At 42.4% G+C, this 22,594-nt stretch overlaps 1 protein-coding gene across 4 annotated transcripts in view; it reads left to right on the top strand.

Moving 5' to 3' along the window:
• Positions 1-22,594, top strand: part of mrtfab (myocardin related transcription factor Ab) — a 41,599-nt gene that overhangs the window by 1,080 nt on the left and 17,925 nt on the right. For 2 of the 4 annotated variants that reach the window (XM_056365660.1, XM_056365661.1), the window contains exon 3: positions 3,987-4,172. In XM_056365660.1, the coding sequence (XP_056221635.1) occupies positions 4,049-4,172 (124 nt within the window). In that variant the 5' untranslated portion in view covers positions 3,987-4,048. Of the gene's footprint in view, positions 1-3,986; positions 4,173-19,582; positions 20,306-22,594 lie in introns of those variants that run through there. The other 2 variants (XM_056365659.1, XM_056365662.1) reach the window with 2 other exon arrangements.

The raw sequence follows: 22,594 nt of genomic DNA, 5'->3' as shown, positions 1-22,594 counted from the left end.
AGTGTAACTGTGATCATATCTGACAGGCTAGTGTGGGCGTGTGGAGAGGAATGCTGGAGTACTTAGTATCTCTGCTTAATGCATTGCACATGAACAGTAAACACTGCATGTTCGAACAGCAGCACTCTTTTATTAAAAAAAGGATGAAGCAACTGAAGTTGCAGTGAGCATCTCTGAGAGGCCATCTGTTTAACTATGCAACACCTGAGATCAAGGTCACTGTAGTGTCCAGGGCTCTGTTAGGTGAGATTATTTAGGCATCGCTGTATACACTGCAGAAATATAAACCCACATATACTTTCTCATCTCATTGCATCTTGCTGACAGGAGGTATGCATTTCATAGTGATGTTCTGCATGAATCAGAGGTAACATGTCACCGTGAGAACACAGTAGCTTGCACCATTATTAAGCATACACTGTGTCCTAGATACTAGTAATGCATTATCGAGTGTTTGTCAAAGTACTGTGTAATTTCCCCCATAGAAATATTTTGTAATACTGCATCCGTCTGACCTGCGTTTTTAGCACCACTGGATTTCACTGCCATATTATGTCCTTCCCTTTCTAGATCAATTTCCTGGTTTGTTGTTTCTCAGTCTTAGCGGAGACACTCGTGGCTCTCCTTGCTACACTTGCTTTGGCTGTTAACATTTTGTAACGTGATTTTCAAGGTTGTCGTACACGCAAGACTCAATTTTGTATGCTTTAGCTTAGTGTTCTTCTTGGCAGTAGGCGAGTAAGATAAGCAGATATACCAGAGGATTTGCTCATTGATACTGTCGGGACATGACAGAACAATGGCAAACTCTTTGACTGAAGGATATCAGATGGCATAATAAGTAAACAGGATGGTGATTACTAAGATTTATTTTAATATGTCTTTATTACAGATACTAATTTAGGTTTAAATATATCATCCCATACAAAATAATGCTACTCTGAAATCCATGCAACAAATTGACAAATCTATCATTACTACTTGGGGGAGAAAAAATGAGAGAACTTCAACAAGCTCACAGGGTAGTATGGCTGGGTATTGAACCTCAGTAGTTGTTTGCTACTGACTGAAATGTCTTTATTAGATGTGTTTTCACCGCAGGAACTTTCCCTGGGGAATATGAACCTTCTGAGGAACTCAGTTTCCCTACCTGCATTTCTAGCGGAGGAACCAGTGTCTAAATTAAGTTCTTGGGGGGGATTGTTTTACCTCGAGAAAGATCCCTGCTGGGAGTGTAGTACCTTATGAAGGTTCAGGAGTTTTTAAGGTGTGGCCTACAGCGCTGAATGTTGCTGATTGGTTAGTTACGCTGGCATTAATCAGGATGGAACAACAAATGCGAAAGGACTGTGATTTCCTCAATGTTTTGCATTACTGTGTATAGCAGGCACATAAATAAAGTGCTTCATTGCTTAATAAGTCCTCATCACACTGTATTTTCATGTTAGGCAGACATAGGACGTCAGGAAGGGCTGTTCACTCAGCTTCTTTCTCTGATGACATCCAGTGACTAAAATCCTTCATTTGGTTAAAAGTTACAGTTTATAAGGTTTTAAAAAGTGACAGTGATGCGACTTGAAACTGGCGCTTGTGGATAACTCTGAATATGTAGTTAAAAAATGTAATTTGTATCATATGCTAACAAGCATTGCATATGTCTTTAATGTTTTAAATTTGACATGATAAGACTTGCATCCTGACAGCCTGAGGCCAGCGACATAAAGTGAACATTTAGAGCATCATGTGGTTAGTGTGCCGCTATTCAGACATGTGTGCGCCGGCATTTGATTGTGAGAGAGAAGAGTGACATCTCAGACAACACTGCCTCATTGTTTTCGGCCCCGCTGTGCAGTAATGATAGAATCCCCATCAGAACCCCACAGCTAGAAAACACATATTTGCAGAGAGAGCAAGAGAAAGACCAACACACAGCATAGCAGCAGGTCTGCCTTTGTAAACAGCAATTAGTGATTGGGTGCCCAAGTTACTGGGCCTGCTCGGCCCAGAGGAGTGTTTCATAAAGGAAGATAACCAGTTACACCAGGCGTACTCCAGTAAATCAGGAAAATCTTCCATAAAGCAGGTGTAAATAAATTTGATGCGAGTTACAATGGAAACATATCCCTTCAGACAGTTTAATCTCAGACGGGTTTGTGTGTAGGCTTAGCTAGGTTTCATGCTTAACCAGTTTGTATAACAAATACACCTGCCAGTCTGAAGCACAATGTTTTCTCTAATGTTCCTCCCCTGCAGTCCCTCATTACTGCGGTGCTGTGAACACATGTCAAAGTTGGTGTAAACATGGTGGAAATAGGCCTGGGCAATAATTCAATATAAAAGGTTGTCATATTTCTTGACATGTTTTTGATCAACAATTTCATGTTTTCCAAAGTAATAATAGTTTTTTTTCCTTGAAGACTTTTAGACTAGTAATAGACTAGTGAAGACGAGTAATACCTGTGATTTTCCTATTTTTTAAAGTACACTTTTGTTGGGTCTGTGTTTTAAAGTAAATGTATGTTGCATCTTGTTTGTTTTAATCCGTAAAACAGCAAATTGTCATTTATTCAGGTTTTTATTTTTTATCTTTTGTACGGATTAAACGAGAGAGATACAGCGTGATCATCAGTGGGCTTTAGAGGTGCTGGTAGGTGGATTACCTTTGGACAGAGCCAGGTTAGCTGTTTCCGGTTTTTGTGCTAAGCTAAGTTAACTGGCTGCTGGCTGCAGCTTTGTATTTACACACATACACCTTTCCTCATCCAACGCTCAGCAAGAAAGTGAAGGAGCATTTCTCCCAAACTTTTGAAGTCTTCCTTTAAGTCATGAACTTGCAGTTATTAAGCCAGGCCTCTTTTGCTCTGGGTTGGCTTTATCAATCAGTTAAACTCTGATTTGTGTTGTTCACTCAAGTCAACCTTTTCCACATTAAGCCCCACTTCAAATTGGAAAATTCCCTCTCTTTTTCCCAGAGGGAGCGAATTTGTCTTGCAGCCAGACGACACAGAACAAAACACAATCACACAGACAAAAACACATGCTTTTTTTTTTTATAACTTCCTTTATGAAGTAGCTCCAACTCTGAGGGCAACTTGTCAGAGAGGTTAAATATATGGAAATCACACTGAGGTTGTTAAGAAGTGAAAGGGAAAAAAAAGAGAGTTCTGCCTTTCTAAAGCAGCGGCCACAGCAACAATCGTAAAAGCTCAAACATGCAAATTCTTCCCTGATGGCTGATTTAATCCCCCAGTCTGCAACCTCACATTCTTCCTCGTTTTGCAGTTGCTTGTGAGAGAGACACAGAGAGAGAGAGAGAGAGAGAGAAAGGTGCTCTGTTTTCTTTTGGGAATAACTTTTTGGCTTGTTGCAGCCTGTAAAAGTGCCCCGGGTACCATTTATCTCTATGTTTTACTCCATTGCTTTGTAGAATACTCAGCTCTGATTGGCCAATAAAGACAATCCGATGTATTAAATTTCTCAACATGTAACACTGGTGGAAAAAAGGGAGGGGCTGCTTCAGAGATTAGAGCTAAGGGTATATTTACTTACATTCATACAATTTACCGTATAATGTTACCACACTTTACACTGGAAAGAGCAATATATACCTTCGCCTACACCTACAACTACAAAAGTGACTCACTTGTGTTGGTGTCATACTGTTCGAGATAGCAGTAAAAGCCACGGCTCATTTTCATAGTTGCATCTTTGTATTTCATCCTTGTGAACTGGCACACGGCTAGAAAAGACTAGACGCAATGACAGTACCACAGGATGTGTGTAAAATGTGTTGAAGGTTGATGCTGTGATGATTTGATGTTTGCCATTTTGCATCAAGACAAAAATTAGTCAGCAATCGTATGTGCTCCATAGCTAAATTATAAGATGCTTACCTGTCAGATAATGCCACGTAATACATGCTGCACTAATGTTCTTAATTAGACATTGAGATAAAACAAAACTTAATATTTTACAATTTGCCACAGGTCTCTCCATCACCCTGGCAACGTTACACCCACAGAAAGGGGAGGAGCCGAGTCCTGGCAGCATGGAAGTGGCTGGGACGCCAGGCTCAGCCCCGAGCCCTCAGAGCGAGTCAGTGACCAATGAGCTTCAGGAGCTGTCCCTTCAGCCTGCGCCCAACCTGCTGCCTCTACAGGAGCGCAAGAACGGTGAGGCGGTGATGCATGCTTCTTTCCAGGACTTTAGTGTCACATTTTGGTGTGATGGGTTTTGGATGGATTGGTCAGAGAAGCCGGCACTCGAAGTCTTTTTCAGCAAAAAATGTTCGTCCTGGCTCAGGTTTTTACTGAGTCAAACTTGAGGCACGAACTGTTATGTCCAATGAAATACACGTAAGCACACGATTTAGCTAAGATCTTAACGCTACTGTTAATTTCACAAGGATAGTATAAACTACTGTAGGGTGTTTTGGCTTCCAGAATAACTTCTCTGTGTGTTTTTGATGCAAAGCTCTTCTTGACTTCAACACAGCCTCAGGCAGATGAATATGAAAACACTATTGACATTTGAAAACTACAAGTCTACAGCACTTGTTTTTTTTTTTTACATAATTTTTCAAAAAGTTTCTTATTCCTTTTTTTGTTTGACAAATAATACATTACATAACAGCCATCGTTTGGTAAGGAGTAGGACAGACGGCCTGGTTACTTTGCTTATCAGTGAAAGCTCTATTCTTGTGTCCCACATATCATAACTTTTCATGTGTATGTTTACTGCAGTGTAGCAGTCATGTGGGGATATTTTCTATGTGTTGTGCATGTTGCCCTTTTGGCCTACCGACTTACTCATGGCTCTTTCGTGACCCGATTTTGTAACGCAAACTTAAGAAATCACAGACGAACTACATTTTGTCACAACTGTCCGCTTTGTTCACTACTGTATTTGGGTGATTACAACATCAAGCTTGTACTTATAGATCCCCCCCCCCCCCCCCCCCCCCCCGGTTATAGGAACAGTTCTTTGTCTGAGCTACTGTGCGAATGTGCAGCAAACACTGTTCCATCACTTTACAGACCTTGCAGGCCCGTGATCTTGCTTCCATCTCAAGTGAATATTTTGGCTTTGCACTACTCATCCTTCGCAGGTGGCCTGTTTCCAACATAAATTCCTCCAAACTAAAAAAAAAAGTGTGCGTGTAGAACTTGTTACGTAAGTTGAGGCTAAGTAGAAAGTGGGAAAAACCACTTATCTGAGAGACAGAAGTTAAATGTCAGATGTGTCTGTATGTCTTGTTCATTTGTCAGTGGAGAGCTTACCTCACCACAGAGGGCGTTCAAAGGCAAGAGAGACATAGAGATTTAAGTGCTAAGGTGTGTGTGTGTGTGTGTGTGTTTGTGTGTGTGTGTGTGTGTGTGTGTGTGTCTGTCTGTGTGTACGTACAGTGTGTGTACAGAAGGCTGTGTGCACTGAAGTCTCCAGAAAGAAGGGAGTAAAGAAGATGCTGTACCTAATTGGCTTGCTCCTCTGTGCTGACCTCCTGTTACAGTAGATTAGAGTGTGCTGCACATTTGCTGCTTAAGACTCTGTAGGCCTTTTTGTGTCTGGAGTTAGCTTAAACCACTTGGCTCTCTGTGCAGAGGAACGTGCATCGGCTTCCCTTGGGCTGAATCGCTGTGGGGAACTAGAGTTCGCTGCATTTATGTATTTGGTTTGTTAAGGTTCACACTGCCAAAGTGAATCAGACCCTACAAATAAAAGTCACAAGCACTTGTCTAATGGACAGAGTTTGTCTAACATGAGTTTTTGTTGACATAAAATAATCTGATTCAAGTCTTTGGAAGTTAAGCATAACATCCTCTCTCTAATGTTAATGAGTAACGGGTGAATATTGGCGCACAGGGCTGAAATTATAAATCAATTAATCCATTAGTTGATCAACAGAACATTAGCTAGCAACGATTTTGATAATTAATTAACTGTTGAAGTAATTTTTCTGGGAGAAATGTCAAACATTAGCTGATTCTAGCTTCTCAGATGGGTTTGGTGCTCGTTTGTATATCACTGTATGCCTTTGTATATATGACATGAAGCACTTTGAACTACCTTGTTGTTGAAAGTTGTCGTTCCTCATAAATGAACTACTTCCTGGTTTTCGACTTGTTGGCTAAAACAAGAAATTTGAAAGGTGTCGCTTTAAGCTCTGGCACATTATGATGGGGGTTTCTCACAGCTACAACAATCATTAGATCAGATTAAAGTTAGTCCATGGTTCATGTTGTTATGTTTTGTTCCAAGAACCAACAACTGCTAGCCATCCATAAAGTCTGTTTTTTAGGTTGTTTCCTGTTCCTTCAAATTATGTCATCACATCTAAAATAACACACGACAACTGGGAAGGTAAAACATTAACACTCACATTTTCAATTGACTTACTGCAGTTATTTAGTGCCACACCATCTCCTGTCCTGACGTGGTTCTACTAAACTGCTCTAAACATGATTCGGGGGGGAAGCATCCAGGAAAAACAAAACAAATATAATCACACCCACAGAAAAGTAGGTGCACTTTGGTTTGTTTGACTTCATCTCTTCAACATGACAAACTGTCTGAATGTTTCTGCCACCAAGTCAGACACAATGAGACACAGTCTGTTAGATAAGCGAGATATCGGCACGTTGGTCAGCCCTGGCACAGCGTGAGTGTTACTTGCACACAAACACACACCTTGCCATATCGGAAGACTCAGCCACCCTGGCCATTGTTCCAAGCTAGGCGTTGGTTACCCGGTTTTATGGAGACAGGGTTGGTGGACCTGCTGTTGATTTGTCAGGAGAGGAAGGTTAAGCAAGGTTAGACCAGTGAATGATTTACCATCTTTTGGGGGGGGGGGGGGGGTTTGAACAGTGCATATATAATGCATAATAAATATATATACAATAAAAATCTACAGCAGAAACAGAACTTGAAGCACTGTACAGCTGTAACCATAGACTGCAATAGAATTAATAAAAGCAGAGGAAACTGTATTTATATACATGACCAATATTTCAGGTAATGTTTACATCATTTAAGAAATGTTTAAGAACGGGCCAGTGACGAGTAGTCACAGGACTGTGTTTACCTCACAGAAACACACAAAGACACACACTCTCTCACACAGCCTCAGGCCACCACTCCCAAATTTAAACAACCCCTGCTCTTATTGGCCTATTCCCTATACACTTCATTCTTCTAGCCAGAAACAGACGTGTTGCTGCAGGTACTCCTGCAGCTAATGTAGCACGAAGATGCTTTCAGAGCACTGGGGAGATGCATGGCATGTGAATTTCTATATGCATACAGAACATCTGTGGCGATAAAACAGTGCGGAATGCCCACATAGTAAAGCTTATCAAAGTTTTATCTCTGACAACACGTTATGCAATCTCTTTACTGCACACGTTTCCTTCCTCAGTAACAGACGAGTGCTGCAGATTTATTGTTAAACACGTGTGTGTGTGTGTGTATATATATATATAGTGTATATATAGAGGTGACATGTTTTTCAGGATGAGGATGAGAGACAAATGCTTAGGTCATTGTGTACTGGTGTGCAAGTGTGTGGGTGTGAGAGAGAGAGAGTCAGCTTTTATTCAAGAATAACTGACACCAGAGAATGGCCTTAAGAAGCAGTTTGCATTTCCTGTCCTCCCAGTCACAAACATGCCACTGAATTGTCCCACAGCAAACAAAAGGCGATCACGGTTGTTTTAATGATGTGATTCAGATCATTCAAAACTTCGAGGTGGAGAAGCTAGTTTGAGTGTGGGAGTGTGGGTTGCCAAGGCAGGAGAAGAAGGAGGAGGAAGGGGAAGAGAAGAGGAGGAGGAGGTCATGTCTGAAATGGCAGTATTGCATAACTTCTCAGAGACGGAACAGAAGGAAAGCGAGGGAAAATGGAAAGCAAGAAAGGGGGTGTGTGTTACTTGTGTTTAAGGAGGTGAGGCTTGGTTTTCTATTTTTCAGTTTTTACTTCCAAACTGGTTGAGAGACAGAGACAGAGACAGAGAGAGAGAGAGGGAGAGAGAGACCAAAAGTTTTTTTTTTTCATTATTTATTTTTCAGAGGAGCTCAAAAAAAAAGTTCACATGAGCAGGAGGGAAAAAAAGGTGTTACCACAGAGAGTCTGGAAACCCATGGGTGGACCTTGTTGTTATCCAAGGCGCAATAAGGGACAGGCACACAGACCTACACACGCCCTCTCTGACGGGGTGTGCACACACTCGTAGACAGACAATCCAGAGAAAGGGAATGTGAGGTGCGCTGCTACCTGTGGAGTACCAGCTGCCGGTGAGAGGAAAACGTGTTTTTATGTGGCTTTTCTCTTGCTGGACTTCTCTTCAGCCTTCTACCGCTGTTGTGTTTTTTTTTCCACACTGTTAACTTTGCATGTGTCGGGAGTGTGAGTCGCTAAACTTGCCGGGAGGGTGAAGCTTCCCCTTCAGCATGGTGCAGAGGGATATGACTATCCAGTCAGGTAATATCCATTTCAGTGCGCTGTTTTTCTGCTTTTATGTCTTTGAAGAATAATGACAGTGACTGAAAGTTAACTGTGAAGTCTAACTTAAGCTGAACTTAACCGACTGCAGGTGTGGTGTGAGTTCTTGCATGTGTCAGTAAATGTTCGGTGTATTGACACAGCAGTCTTAAGAGCTGGTGTATTTGTTTGTATGAGAATAGCTGCTCTGCTACACAGCTGCAAAAAACTCACAAACTTTAAATATTCTTTTCCTGTGACACATACCTTTTACTATCAACCAAACCTGCTGATATTTAGGGTTGGAAACAGTGATAAGCTTGATCACAGTTTTACTGGAAGCTCGTTGAGACCGCACTGAAGATAATTGCAGCTACAAAGGAAAACTTCAATTAAAAGAAGAAATAAACCGCAGCCCTCCAGATGTTACCAAATTGGATAATGATGTCGAGTGTGATGCTGTAAAAGCATTTCTTTCATAAGTCTGTGTCAGAGGCGCATAAAGCATGCAGCGAGTACAGCAGTGTGTAAATGTAGTTTTTAAGAGTTGAACTTAAAGGGTCTCGAGGAGAAAGGGAACAGGCGGAGTGGGAACAGGAGCCGTCCTGACCAGATGAATAGGTGGAGCAGGTCAAAAGGTGTGGTTGATGAGGTGAGCTCTTCTTAGGCAATGACAGGGGCCCCCCCACCACCCCCCACCCCCTCCCCCCACTGAGAAAAGACAAGACGCCACCACTGCCACAGGACTGACTTCAGGCCAAGATCTAGACTGGAGAGGTTTGGCTGAGGGGGGAGGAACAGAGAACACAGCCAGGGCTCACTGAGGGAGACTGGAGGTTGGGGGGTGGGGGGTGGGGGGGTTAGAGGCATCACAGTCTCTGCTCCAGATTTAAGTGGAAATGACCTACTCGTTTCGGTCAGAACAGCTTGTTCCAGATCATGACACAGACTATGTCTCCGACTGAGGAGACTAGACAGTAGATTTTAGATGGTAAATGCAACAAGACGCTCTTGCCAGCACTGTCTTCAGGAAGAATCAACAGTGATATTTAATGGTGGCGTCTGCATGTTTTTGTTTCAGCCACATACTACAGCTGTTTTCACTGATTCATGCATCTACAACCAGATCAGTCGGTTGCTGTAGTGTTTGTTTTGAATTGAAAACCTGCAGTGTGGTTGTCGAGTCCAGAGACAGGAAGCCTCCGGAGTCTGACTTCACTACAGTGATTTGTTTGTTGTCACAATAAAGAAACTGTGTTGACTGCTGGGACTGAGAAAAGTTAGTTACCACCTAGGAACTACAGCTTGATTGGAGGTGTTCATGTTTCACTTGGACTAAAAAGAAAAAAAAATTGAATAATTTAATTATATATAATTTTTATACAGTGGTCAAGAAAAGGTTGCTGACTCAGGCTGAAATCTCATCAGGGAGGTTGTGGCTGATTTCATCACCCGGACTTTGTAAACAAAAACAGATAAAGATCACATCCCTCTTCGTCCCCACCCTTGCATAATGACAATAGCTTACACTGCGATGTTGTATCGTTAGCGATGGGTTCTGGCTGACAAGAGCCAGAAATGATAAGCTCGCTTTCAGTCATTTAAAATGCTAATGTAATCTGAACCCACACAGCCAGACTCTTATGCTGTTGAGCAGTATTTAAAATACGGTAGCTAGATATGTAGCCTGGCAGAGGCTGGCCTAGCCCAGCAGTGATTCAGGGAGGCTGATGGTACTCTTATGTAACAGATTGGGAGGCTGCCAGCAGCAGAGTCCCTACAGCACTCAGTCTGGCTGAGAGTGGGAGGGGAAAGCAGAGGGAAGAATGAGATGGAGAGACTGATAGATTGAGGGAGAGAGAGAGAGAGAGAGGAAGAATAAGCTAAGGGAGTTAAGGGAGGAGAATGCAAAAACGTAAAATGAGAGAAGAGAAAAGTGCAGAATTAGAGAATAAGACTGTAAAAAAATACTGTAGAACAAGACGAAGGAAGGAAGGAAGGAAGGAAGGAAGGAGGGGTTATGTTTCGATCTTATCTAAACACACAGCTGCAGCAGACACAATCCAGCTGCATGCATCTCCTCATCTGTCTGCCAGTGACACTGTCACGGCATTAGATAATCTCCATGTTCCTAAGAAGCTCAAAAACATAAAGAAACTTCCCAGTAGAAAGAATAAATCAACGTAAAATAAAATATGGTTGGAGCACCAAGAAAGCTTGTCTGTGCACATCAAGCTGCAGCACAAATCTCAGCCTTCCAGTAACATTACAAAACGGACTGAATCTAAACAACTGAAGGGCAGATGACGTAGTTTTTGGTGAATGTAAACAGCTTTTGATCTAATAAGCATACAGGCAGAAACATATTTATGCAAGTGAGGTAGTTTTGGGGGGAGGCTTAAATCTTAAATGTGTCCAGCACACCACGCACACACCCACAGACTATGCGTGACTCACCAAGACATGGAGACACACACACACACTCACACACACCCACACCCACACACACACACACACACTTCACAACTCATGTCACTGTCAGGACCTGGACATGCACTTACAGGCTTTGGTAGCTTTCCATTTTCACAGTGTGTCCTGACAGCACAGTATTTCAACAAGCTCTAACGCACTCACATCTTGATTTGTGATCCAGTAAATTCCTTTTAGATAATGAGGAGTGTGAGACCATAGCCAAGCAGCCTCACTCAGATCTGTAGCCTGAAGCTAAAGAAAAGAGCTTTATCAGCTTCGTAGGTCTGCCCTTAGCAACAGGAACATGGTGAATGCACACCCTGTGGTACAAGCCCACTCATGTAGCTCAGCGATCTTTAAAGACGCACACACACCTACTGGATCTTATAACATGCACTTGAGGGCGTGAGGCCGTCTTAAAACATACAGAATGGAGCTGATTCGAATGCAGACATCTGTTACCTACCGCTTGCACACTAAATACGCACACTAACTCTCGGACACTTCCGTTCGTAGATGTCATACTGCATGTTTAGGTAGTTTTGGGCACAGCTGCAGCGCTCCCTGACATGTGCATATTTATAATACAAAAACTGAAAATTTATGCAGCATCACGCGCAGGCGACATGCTGCAGTCAAAGTGTGCCTGGTGTTAATGAGATTGGTGCACTGTTTGAAAATCGCAGCAGGAATCTTGAATTGCATTGTACGGTCGCACAAGCCTCAGTGCTGCAGCCTGTTTTCTTAGTAAAGAATGATTTTGTAGTATAAATGCTCTACTACTCTGCTGTTAAAATCAACCTGATGTTATCCACTGCGAACACGAGTACTCCGAATGTACTCACAGATACACACCCACACACACACACACACACACACACACACACACACACACACACAGCTGAAAGCTCTTGGTGACACAGGTACAAGCAGTCTTCTCCTCCAACACACAGCCACACAGACAGAAGACGTGTGTCCTTGAGTCAGTTAGTTTACGTCTTGTCTCCAACTCAACTTGCTCTGGTGTTTCTGAATAATAGAACAGCTATTAGCCTGTGACTCAGATCCCTAACAACAAGTGTGGCACACTGGACGTTAGCTGACGAATGTAGCAGAGGTCACTGTGAGCTGACGGGACTCCTGTTGTTTTTGCTAGAGTGACTCAGACGCTGAGCCATGTGCAGGAGAAAATGACTTTGCCTCTAATTTAGATAGTGCTGGGTCTTATCCCCTCAACATGCCAATTCTAAGTCACTGAGTTTCACCCGGAAAGACCTTGAGCAAAGAACTCCACACTATCTTGTACACTTGCAGCAGTAAGAAAAGTTTATTTACAATGTTTTGGTGTGCAGACTTTCATCAGGACAGAAGACCTGCAGACCAGAAAGACCTTGAAAGTGTGTGAGAATTGACTTGCAATGTGGTAGCTTGGTGAAAGCAAGCCAAACTTTTCAATTTTTGTATCTTCAGTGTCTTCACTAAGACAGTCTGTCAGTAAGACAGCATCAGTGATCAAGTAATTATTTTCTATCAGGAAAAAAAAACTGATTTACAAACGCCACACATGACAAACCATGAGACTTTCTTGGAAGCAGAGAGAGGAAGTACCTGATGTATAAACAGAAAAAAAATTTTTAAACAGTTTTTCTTTCTATATTTCATTCAGTGTCAGCATCTCACTTAAATACTCAGATAGAATAGAAACCTGTGTCCCCATTAAAAGTCTGCGTCTAATAAAAACCCTGTCATTTTAGTCGCTGAAGCAAATTAGCAGCCGGGCTTTTATTAGATGTTATAGACAGTAACAGAAAGGGGAGCGGAGAGGAAGGCAGGAAGAAGAATCCAATAAAACCCCAAAGATCAACCTGAAGGAAAACACTGCAAGAACACACACATGCAGCGTCGAAAAGACTTTCTCATATCCAGGTCAAGTAAACCCTCTCTGTCCGGCAACCTCTTCCTTTTTATTTCTCTTCGGCTCCCGCTGTCTTTCATTGCTTCTAGTCTGTTGTTGCAGGACTGAAATGGAAACCACTCGTAAAAGGAGAAAAGACGGCCGTGTTTCCTCTATAAGTGGGGCAGGAGGTTAGGCGGTTCGTTACAATAAAAATGATTTTCAGATGTTCAAGTTATGTAACAGTATGTTACAAAGCCGTCATCACTGAGCAGGGAACACCCCCACTCCAGCTCTGGTACTCTGTACTCTGTCTTTCCCCCCTCTCTCTCTCTCTCTCTCTCTCTCTCTCTCTCTCTCTCAGCCTCTCTTACTCTCTGAAAATCTTATTTGCTGAGTACAACCTCACCTCCCCTCCTCCTCTGTCTTACAGTGAGGCTTCATGTTACCAGATGCTAACAGCTGCCAGCTGGCCTATGGCTCTATTTTTCACTCAACACATGCGCTCTTATAGGTGCTTCTCTGTCCTTCATCAGTGTACAATTAGACCTCAGTTGCTTTACTTTTTATTGACAAGATATGACACAGTGATGTGTGCTGCTGCAGGTTGGTCAACAAAGAACCTTTCACCATGTATCTCTGACTTTTAAAGGGCACTTTGCTCATAACAAAACTCACTTGCATTCACATGGCTTTATATTCCTATAGTCTTCTGTGCTTCTTAAAGTCATAGTTTTCTCTTAAACTGTTCGCTATTAGCTTTCATCAACGTGACATTGGATATTTATTGTTTTGGGAAACATCACATTTTTACAAGACTTTGAAAAAAAGTGATGAAGCAGCAGATATTTGTAATAACAGACCTTCAATGACTGATTATTAGCAGCACTGACTTTGGGTTTTATTCCCAAATAAAGTGGTATATTATTAAAAAAAAAATATATGTAGCTTCTGCTCCATATTTTTGATTCTGCTCCTTCCAGAGATCTCAGCAGTTATTTTTGTGATTATAATGTTATCACACCTAATGTAAAATACAATACAATCAAAGTTACAATAAAGTATAGTTTCCTTTAGTGATTACCTTAATCTCTAACCTGCACCTATTTTCTGTTCTGTCCTGGCGTCCTGCTGGAACTCATCAAACCTGTTGGAGAGAGTTTTGGTGTTTGGTTTGAGCTTAAATCTTGAGCAGCACTCAACAAAACTTGTGCAGTCTTGCCTTTACTTCTTGAGAAATATATCCAAAATTGGATCTATTTTATCTTTTAAAGACACAGACATCATTTTACATGCTTTAAAAAATTTTTGACTGCTTTTGCTTTTATTGGCAACTTTTTAGTTTTTGGCTTTATTGATTTTTACTGATCACCCTCTTCCTGGTGATATTTCCTTTGGTCTATTTGCACTAAGACACTATAATTGTTTTTCTCATTGCTTGTCTGTAGTGTGGCCTTATACGACCTGCATGTTTTATTTTGCTGCCTTGTGTTAAGGACTTTGTGGTGTGGGTTTAGGAAAGTGCTCTATAAAGCTGAGAAGAGAATAAAATACAGTTTCCCTTGGGAGTGAAGCTGGAGTGCATTGGTCAGTGAGGGATTATTCATCCGATATCCCAGAAGAAGTTGTACAATTGCTTTATTTGCAAACACATGAAGAGCTGGCTCACAAGCTTCTGGCAGTGAGTTTACATCTTCCAGTACAAACAGACTGAGTGTTTGTGCTGGAAGAGTACAAATACAGTAAGTGATTAAGTGCAGGCTTGCTATAGCAGCATTTAGATTATTTGTGCCAGACGACCCCCCCCCCTCCTTTTTTTTGTTATGATTGACAGCTACCAGTCTCCCCATTGTGAGCACCTTGGTTCAGATATCATTAACGCTGTGTCTCTTGTCAGTTCAGAAATGTCAAAGGATCAACAATAAGAAATCCCGGGCTTGATGTCAGTGTTGACTCGCAGCCAAATGCAAACAGTGCTGGTAAATTCCACAGCAGAGTGGGTGGGGGGAAAAACCAGGAAGTAAAGGAAAAAACACCTTCTGTTTTCCCTGCTGGAATGTTAATGGCTGGTGTGACCTGTGGTAGATTGAAGCTTAGTCTGGTTGGTTTTCTCAGCAGGGCAGGTATTGTTTGGTTCATCTGTTTGGTGCGTTCTTTATCCAGCCGCCTTGTTGTTAAACTTGCTTGTGACTGGAGGGTCACCAGTTCAAAACCCAGGACATCCTGGGAACTACAGCTGGAGAGTCTCCCCTGCATGTAGTGCCAATATGTTACTACAGATAAAAACAAAACAATACCTTTTCCAATACCTTAGTTTTTGCACTATGAACATTTTGAATCCTTTTTTAATTAATCAACATTTACCAAACTGCTTGATGCATCAGTGTTAAATGCAGAACTTTGCCTACATAAAATATAGTATAAAGTTAAGTAAGTTGAGTTTTCTCATTTAGTTTAGGAAATATAGATAAAAATGTAATAAGTAAACATGCCAAGATTCAAAGCCAACTTTGGATACTTGGCAAGAATTAGACCTCAGAATAAACCACTTGCCTGCTGTGGGAGAGATGCTGGTTTCTCATTTATGTGTCCCATTACTCCGCCAATGTTATTGACTGTCGAGTGTGTAAATATGTGACTCATCAATGGTAAACCACTCTTAAGCGAGCAATTAGACAGCCTCAGATCAGATTCTGACCATTACACATAAATTCATTGGCCATATCATAAAAGACATAAATTGTTACCATACCAACAGCATTCTGCTGCAGCCACACATAAACAGTAAGAGGAGAAATTAATAGAAATCTTTGAAATAGATCAACAGAAATTGATAGTGACATAATGACCAAGCTTTTTTGTTGCATGGAGTGGTTAGAGATAATCACAGACACCTTTCAGCTTGTGATAGTGTTCATGAGGCCTGTTCTACTGCCAATTATCGACGGAAAATTCCCGGTCAAGCGCTTTAATTTCTGAGAATTTTCCTCACCGGATCCTCGTATGTGGTTCACCTTGACCAGACTTGCCTGGTCTTGTTTGTTAGCGATGACTGGGGAGGTTTGCGGAAGCTGCTAATTGTTGTGGGGAGGTTAATGGAATGCGGTGGGGTAATTGTTTTGGGCAGGTCGTGACTGAAGGACATGTGTGCTCTGTGCCAAGAGGTTCATAATGTTCCACGACCAGGTTGGAAAAACATTTAGGCTGTATCCCAACAACTTCAGTCCTTTTTTGAGGATATCAAAGCTCCACTGGGAGGTCATGTTGTATTTTTGCAGCTGTTTGATGTCGACCCGGTGTTTGGATTGCAAGCAGTAGCAAGTAGTAATAAACCAACAGGGATAATATACTGAACAGTGCACAACTAAACCTTGTCGGTGTCAGCTCATTGACTCTCCACACTCAGTGGCATTTACTTGCATGTTACAACGCTGTCTCGTCTTCAGCTTTTCATCTAGAGCTGGCAGAGACGGTACTTTTCAGTTCTGACACGTTCTTAACTCTTCAGCTTAAACTAACCCTCGCTTACCAGTTCAATCAAGAAGGACACACATTAACGTGAATGCAGAATTTTTTAATAAAGACTTTTGCATTGACCCCGTTGGTTTAAGGAGATATATAGGGACAGAGCCCTATGAATAGCAGCCAATCTAAGATCCCCTGAGGGAGCCTTAGACTGGGCCTTGACACTGGTGGCGCGGGGGGTGGTGGAGGGGCGGAGTTGCGAGTGGCATAGACTGCAATGACAGCAGAGAGAGATAATATAGGTAAGGTGGTTTAAATATCCTTCAGCTAAAGTGATCATTAGATGATAGGAAAGCCCACGCACAGAATCTGGTGAAATCATTGGTTCTTAGTGGAGAGCTGGAGCCTCAGTGTGATGATGAGATAAAAGGCTGGTTGACAGTTGTCTTTCTCGCTTGAACTTGTGCTAAAAGCATCATTTGTAGAATGACACTTTAATGATATTTTGTGTTGCATTTGTATTTGCCTCTTGCCTTTTTAAACCGGATTGGTCTTTTTCTCCAAAACAACTGGCAAACAATCTTGGCTGTTTATACCCCCGGTGGTCCCGGTTATAATGACCCACTGGAAGCTTTGGGGGGAGTTTTTCCATTCATTTACACATCCACAGGAAGTCTTTGAGTCACTGTTTCAGCAAGACCTTTATACAGTAATTGTATCCTGCCTGCTTGCATAAAAAGAAGTGTTTTCGGTTTTTATTTTTCATTCCCAGAACTATTTTTCGGGGGAAGGATAAAGAAAGACACAGATAAGGATGTCCAAGGCCAAATAGCTTCACTGGAATGTTCCCAAAGCCAGAACTATGACAGCTAATTTCTCTTGCTAAAGGTTAAGATGACCACCCAATCGAATGGTTGTGACTGTAATACTATAAATAAACAGCATGCGAAAGCCTCCTATAGTAGTATTACTGGTATACGTTGTAAACATGAGCTTCCTCCTGGGAATGAAGCATGTCATGCTTAATAGCTCATGTTTTCATGCTGTTTTTAGTCAAGCTAACGGCATGGCTCCAGTGATGGTAATGTCGGCCCACCGCTTTGGTCCAGACTGAAATATCTTGACTAGTATTAGATGGATTGCCATGTTATTTGTTTCAGACGTTCATGTTCCCTTCAAAATGAGTTGTAATAACCTTAGTAAACCCCTGACATTTCACCTTAAGTCACCATCATGTCAAAATTCAAATTTGCAATGTGCTTTGTTTTATAACCAAATACTTGCAAAACAAATGACATTCACATCAGCCTCGAGTTTACTTTGTGTTTAGTGCTAATTAGCGAAGCTTAGCATGAAAACACACTTAATTAAGATAGTGAACATGGTGAACATTATACATCAGAATGTTAGCATTATAATTGTGATCGTGTTAGCATTAGCATATAGCTCAAAGCACCGCTAGCATGGCTAAGTTGCACAAAATAGTTCCAACACACAAAGTCTTCTGGTTCTTTAGGTAGTTCCCAGCTACTAATTCAAGTGTAGACGAGTCATTGGAAACATCAGAAACATCAACTGTACTTCCCACACACTATACAGCCAATAAGCCCTAAAACCATAAAAGCTCCCATGCAAACTGCATCTTTATCTCCTCAGTCAAGGTAACGATGACATTTATCAAATAACACAGAATTTATACTTTACTGCTAAGCTGTAAAATGCCGTCCTCACATGGGGTTTATATTACCATAGGAGTTTGTGGTGTGTGTGTGTGTGGGTTGGTGTGAGCTTGTTTTACTGAATTCATGGGGTTCAAAAAAAGCCCACTACATTTGTGGGGACCAAAATACAAATAGTTTCAATTGCTGTTTGAAGATTAAGACTTGCTTTGGGCAGGGTTACACGTTAGGATGAGGGGCTAAGGAATGCAGTGTGTCAGTGATGGGTCCCCAAGAATATAGCAAAGCAAGGGTGTGTGTGTGTGTGTTGTGTGTGTGTGTGTGTGTGTGTGTGTCTGTGTGTGTCTGTGTGTGTCTGTGTGTCTGTGTGTGTCTGTGTGTCTGTGTGTCTGAGATTGGCTCAACCAACACAGCAACATCCTAATCCCAGTGTGTGTTGTCATCTCTGCGTTTCCTGCCCAGACTGTGAATCATATCAGCAGGTGGACTTTAATCACACACTCATGACAGACAGTTATTGTAGATACCAGCCACCGTTTGTTCAAGGTGTCGTCTGTGTTTTCAGGTGCGCCGTAGTCGTGTGTGTGATACAGGAGCACTGTTGTGGTCAGCCGTGATGTCTCATAGCGTGCTGACTTTCATATATGATATTTATATATTTGTACTCAGGCTGTTGTTTTATTAATAAGTCGACTTCTCTCTGTGCTGTATGTATAGTGAAAAAGAAAGGTATGAAAGCCATGTATCTCCCTTCGTGTCATGACTCATAAAACATTGATTTAGTCCAGGAAATGGGACTTAAAGTTTGTGTGTGTGTGTGTTTGCAGGCCATGATGTGTGTGGCTCAAAGTAACCGTACCCTGCAAGTGCACAGGTGATACCAAGCTGAATATAGCCCCCTTATGGCCAGCTGGCCTTGCTATTTAAAACAGTGGAGAGATGGGGGATGGCGTTTACCATCAGCATTCTGCAGGAGTCAGAGACAGTTTGATGACGGTACTGGACTGCGAAAGAATTGAGAGTTTTAGGGATTAAAATACGTCTGGTTTGATTCCGTTCTCAGGCTGCCCCAGCCTAATAAGAGTCTCATCTGTTCTCAAAACATATTTTCAGAGTCCTTGTATGAGTAAGCTGCCTTTTCTCAAGGACAGACTGTTCCAAAAAACGCATTTAGGAATTGCAGTGGCGATTGGGTAACAATCAATCACTCGCAAAGATGTGTGATTCATCCCGGTATCAGATTTACTCAAGCATCTTTGACAAGGGTCGATTGTGGTGGATGAGGTCACCCCTGAAAACGGTTACTGCCGTTTCCCCTTGTCCAATAAAAAGTGTTCATAGATTGACTGAGTCACCGTTTTTGAGAGCAAGTCCGTGTATTCAGAGTGAGAAGAACAAATTGTGTCATCGATGGTGTTGTTTGTGTGTATGTGTTCGAAGGGGAGGAGGTTCGCATGTGGCAGACCCCCTCAGCCTGTAACAGTGAATGAATGGCAACAGCTGAGCAGGAGAACTTTATCAGCAACACACCCTGCGTGTGTGTGTGTGTGTGTGTGTGTGTGTGTGTGTGTGTGTGAGAGAGTGTGAGAGATTCAGGAGGAGCAGCAATCACAGCAGTCTCTCTGGGCGCTCTCTCTGCTGAGCTCACTGCTGTCCTCTCTTCCTCCTCCACTGGCCTCTTTTCAGTTTCCTCCCCTCGGCTCCCTTGTTCTTTTCATCCACGACTCGTCCTGTGGATTTCTCCCCCCCCCATCTCTCTGGGAAACCTTTCGCAGAGCAGCGCTGTCGTGACTCTCAAGCTGCCACTGCAAGGGAAGGAGAGAGCAGGAAGAAGAAGAGAAAGAGAGAGAGAAGCTGAGACAGACCAATCGATTACTCTCATACAGAGGAGAGAGGCACTGGGAGAGGAGAGGCAGTAGCAGTGTTTTTCCTACTTGCTTTGGTTTGAAAGAAGGTTTTCTTTTACTTGTATGGGAGTCTTCTGAAGCGTTTGATTCACGTCCTTCCCCTGGAAAGACGGGACAGCTAATTGAAGGGACAGCTGGTGCAGTTTTGACACATTAAGGACTCTTCTTCCCTCTCCTCTTCAGCCAAAACTGCCAACATTTGGGACTTTGGAGCAGGACAGCTTTTGACTGAAAAGTTCAATGTTTACCATATAACTGAGTTTTTCATTCTGAATGATAATGCTGGACACCAACCATTGCCTGTCCTTCGAAACCTCCCCCATGGGCTCTCCTCCAATGGGAGACGACATGGAGAAGGCAGGACTGAAGATGGAACATGACAGACATGTCTATCACAGCTTAAAAGAAGGTGGGCGATCTGGAGCCGCACATTGTCAGTAAAAACACAAGATATCTGATATGATTTGTGTTTTGTTCGTGCCTCTGCAGGTTCATATCGGCGCTTTATGGCTTCATATAAATAGTTAATGGTTTTGCTAAAGATAAAGCAGAAGGAAGTCAAAGTGGTTATATGTTCTTTCTGATAAGCCTCTTCAATAGACAAGACTTGACCTCAGTGTTAAATTCAGGAAGTGTGAATGAGTACAGGAGTCATTAACAGCATGTGATGTTAGGGTCACATTGCGTTTGAGTTTCAAGATTAAAGGGGCTCTCTGGAGTTTTTTTGTCAACACAAAAATTGATCATTGCATGCATTCTTCAGTGCTAACAAATGTGTTAAACGGATTTCCCTCATCATAAAAAAAATTTGAAACCTGGATGATTTACATCCATGTTTACGTGCTGGCAGCCGTCTTCTTCCCTGGTTTTTGTTGGTACACGTATGCTGCATTTCTTGTGGCGTTACTGCCACCTGTAGATCAGTGGAACAGAGTGAAACCATTGGAGGACTGTTATCATGTGTCGTGTGTGCCACATAACAAACAAAACAGGGACCCACTCATGAAAACATTTCTCCATAGCACTACTGGTGGCCGTAAAGTTTTAATTAACGGCACAACTCGTGTAGTAGTGCACAGTATTGTTGGCTTTATCATGTATGATGATGTGACAGTGCACATTTGGGGAATCTGATGTGCCAATTACAAAAACATACAAAAACGTACAAAAACATCTTGTTCCGAAGAAGCCAGCAGTTACTTTTTTGTTGTTACACCATTTTTTTACGCCAAAATGAGGGTGTAAAAGCAAGTTTTTAAACCTGCTATAAGACAAATATGTTCTGTTCAGATTGAGAAGACACAGACACACAACTGCAGGGAGCAACAGCATCACATGCAGTTACGGACACAGGTGCAGACGCAGGGGAGGGAATATCTTCACAGATTCAAAGAATGTGTTTCTAGCTGATGTGCAAACTGATAAAAAATGGAGCCGTCGCGTCTCGTCCCAAGGTTGGTGTGTGTCGGAGCTTCGGTCGGTGGTTTTGTGTGTATTTTTAAAGTGCGCTCAGTCTTGCAGCGCAGAGTGCAGCACGCTGTCGGTGGAAGGTGTAGCCACAGTTTTTCTGGTTTAACAGCAACGTGCCGGGCAGGTGAAAGGTCTGTTTACCGCGTCTGTTCTCTGAAAGACATCACAGCATGGAAAAGGGGAGAAAATCGGCGTGTTACATCACTGCCGATCCGAGCTGGAGCCAAGAAACACTCGTGACAACTGCAGTCACTGAACTCTGGAGTGAATGTTGATATGTAGCCTATCACATTGACCACAAAAGCCAGATGTTAGCAGGGTTTTTGTCCAGTGCAAAAGGGGCTTAAATAGTGTTGAATGATTTACATTCAGTGTGACAGTAAAATGAGTCAAAATAACCAACATAGGCACAGATGACTCACTACACATGAAGCGAGACATTCCTGCGAGGTTATAGTGATGGAAGATAGAGCAAGTTTAGAGAAAAGGAAGTGTAATGTGTAAAAAAAACATTACTGTGAAATCCACTGACATGTAGCACTGTCAATGCTGTTTATACATGACACTACAGCTGTCAATTAAGTTAATGTTCCGGCTCTGCTTTGTGCTACCTGCTAATCTTTGCTGAATTCGTCAGAGGAGCATGTATCACGTCTACAGAAAGCCTGAGTGCTGTGAAATGCATCAAACCATGAGAGCTTTGGGAATTTGACTTGTTTTCCTTGAACTTAAAGATCAATCAGTATTCACCCCAACCCTTCTTGTTGTCATCTGCCTTCCCAGAGCAGAGCAGCAGTGGCCCTTAACCTTGTATTGTTCCTGCCCTCCAGCCTCTTTCCATTCTGGACCGATGTGTGAAACATTTGCCGTGGTCAGGCGCGGCATTCCATCCCTCTGTTCAAACAGATGCAATCAAACTGCGCTACTGTGCAAATGATGAGCTCATGCAGGAGAATATTAACGAGCTCTCCAAAAAAGAAATATTTCCAGCGCCGATGCCAAGAGAATCTGTGGGACTGGTGTAAGCGGGGTTCGGTAGCCGGGCATGTGTCAGTGTAATCATATATGTTTCCGTCTTCGTGTGCCCACTTCCACACCCGGTGTGGGTTTGTGGCATTCTTTCTTCATGCGTGTTGCTATGGGCGGGGGTGTGTGTGTGTAGGCTTAGCTGTGCCAGGCCTGGGGGTCTTTGGGGACAATGACAAACTCAGACATGTTTAATCAGATC

The sequence above is a fragment of the Seriola aureovittata genome, chromosome 21 (assembly GCF_021018895.1).
Source record: "Seriola aureovittata isolate HTS-2021-v1 ecotype China chromosome 21, ASM2101889v1, whole genome shotgun sequence".
Lineage (NCBI taxonomy): Eukaryota > Metazoa > Chordata > Actinopteri > Carangiformes > Carangidae > Seriola > Seriola aureovittata.
The sequence above is the reverse complement of the archived record's forward strand: the minus strand, read 5'-3'. Positions and strand labels throughout refer to the sequence as shown.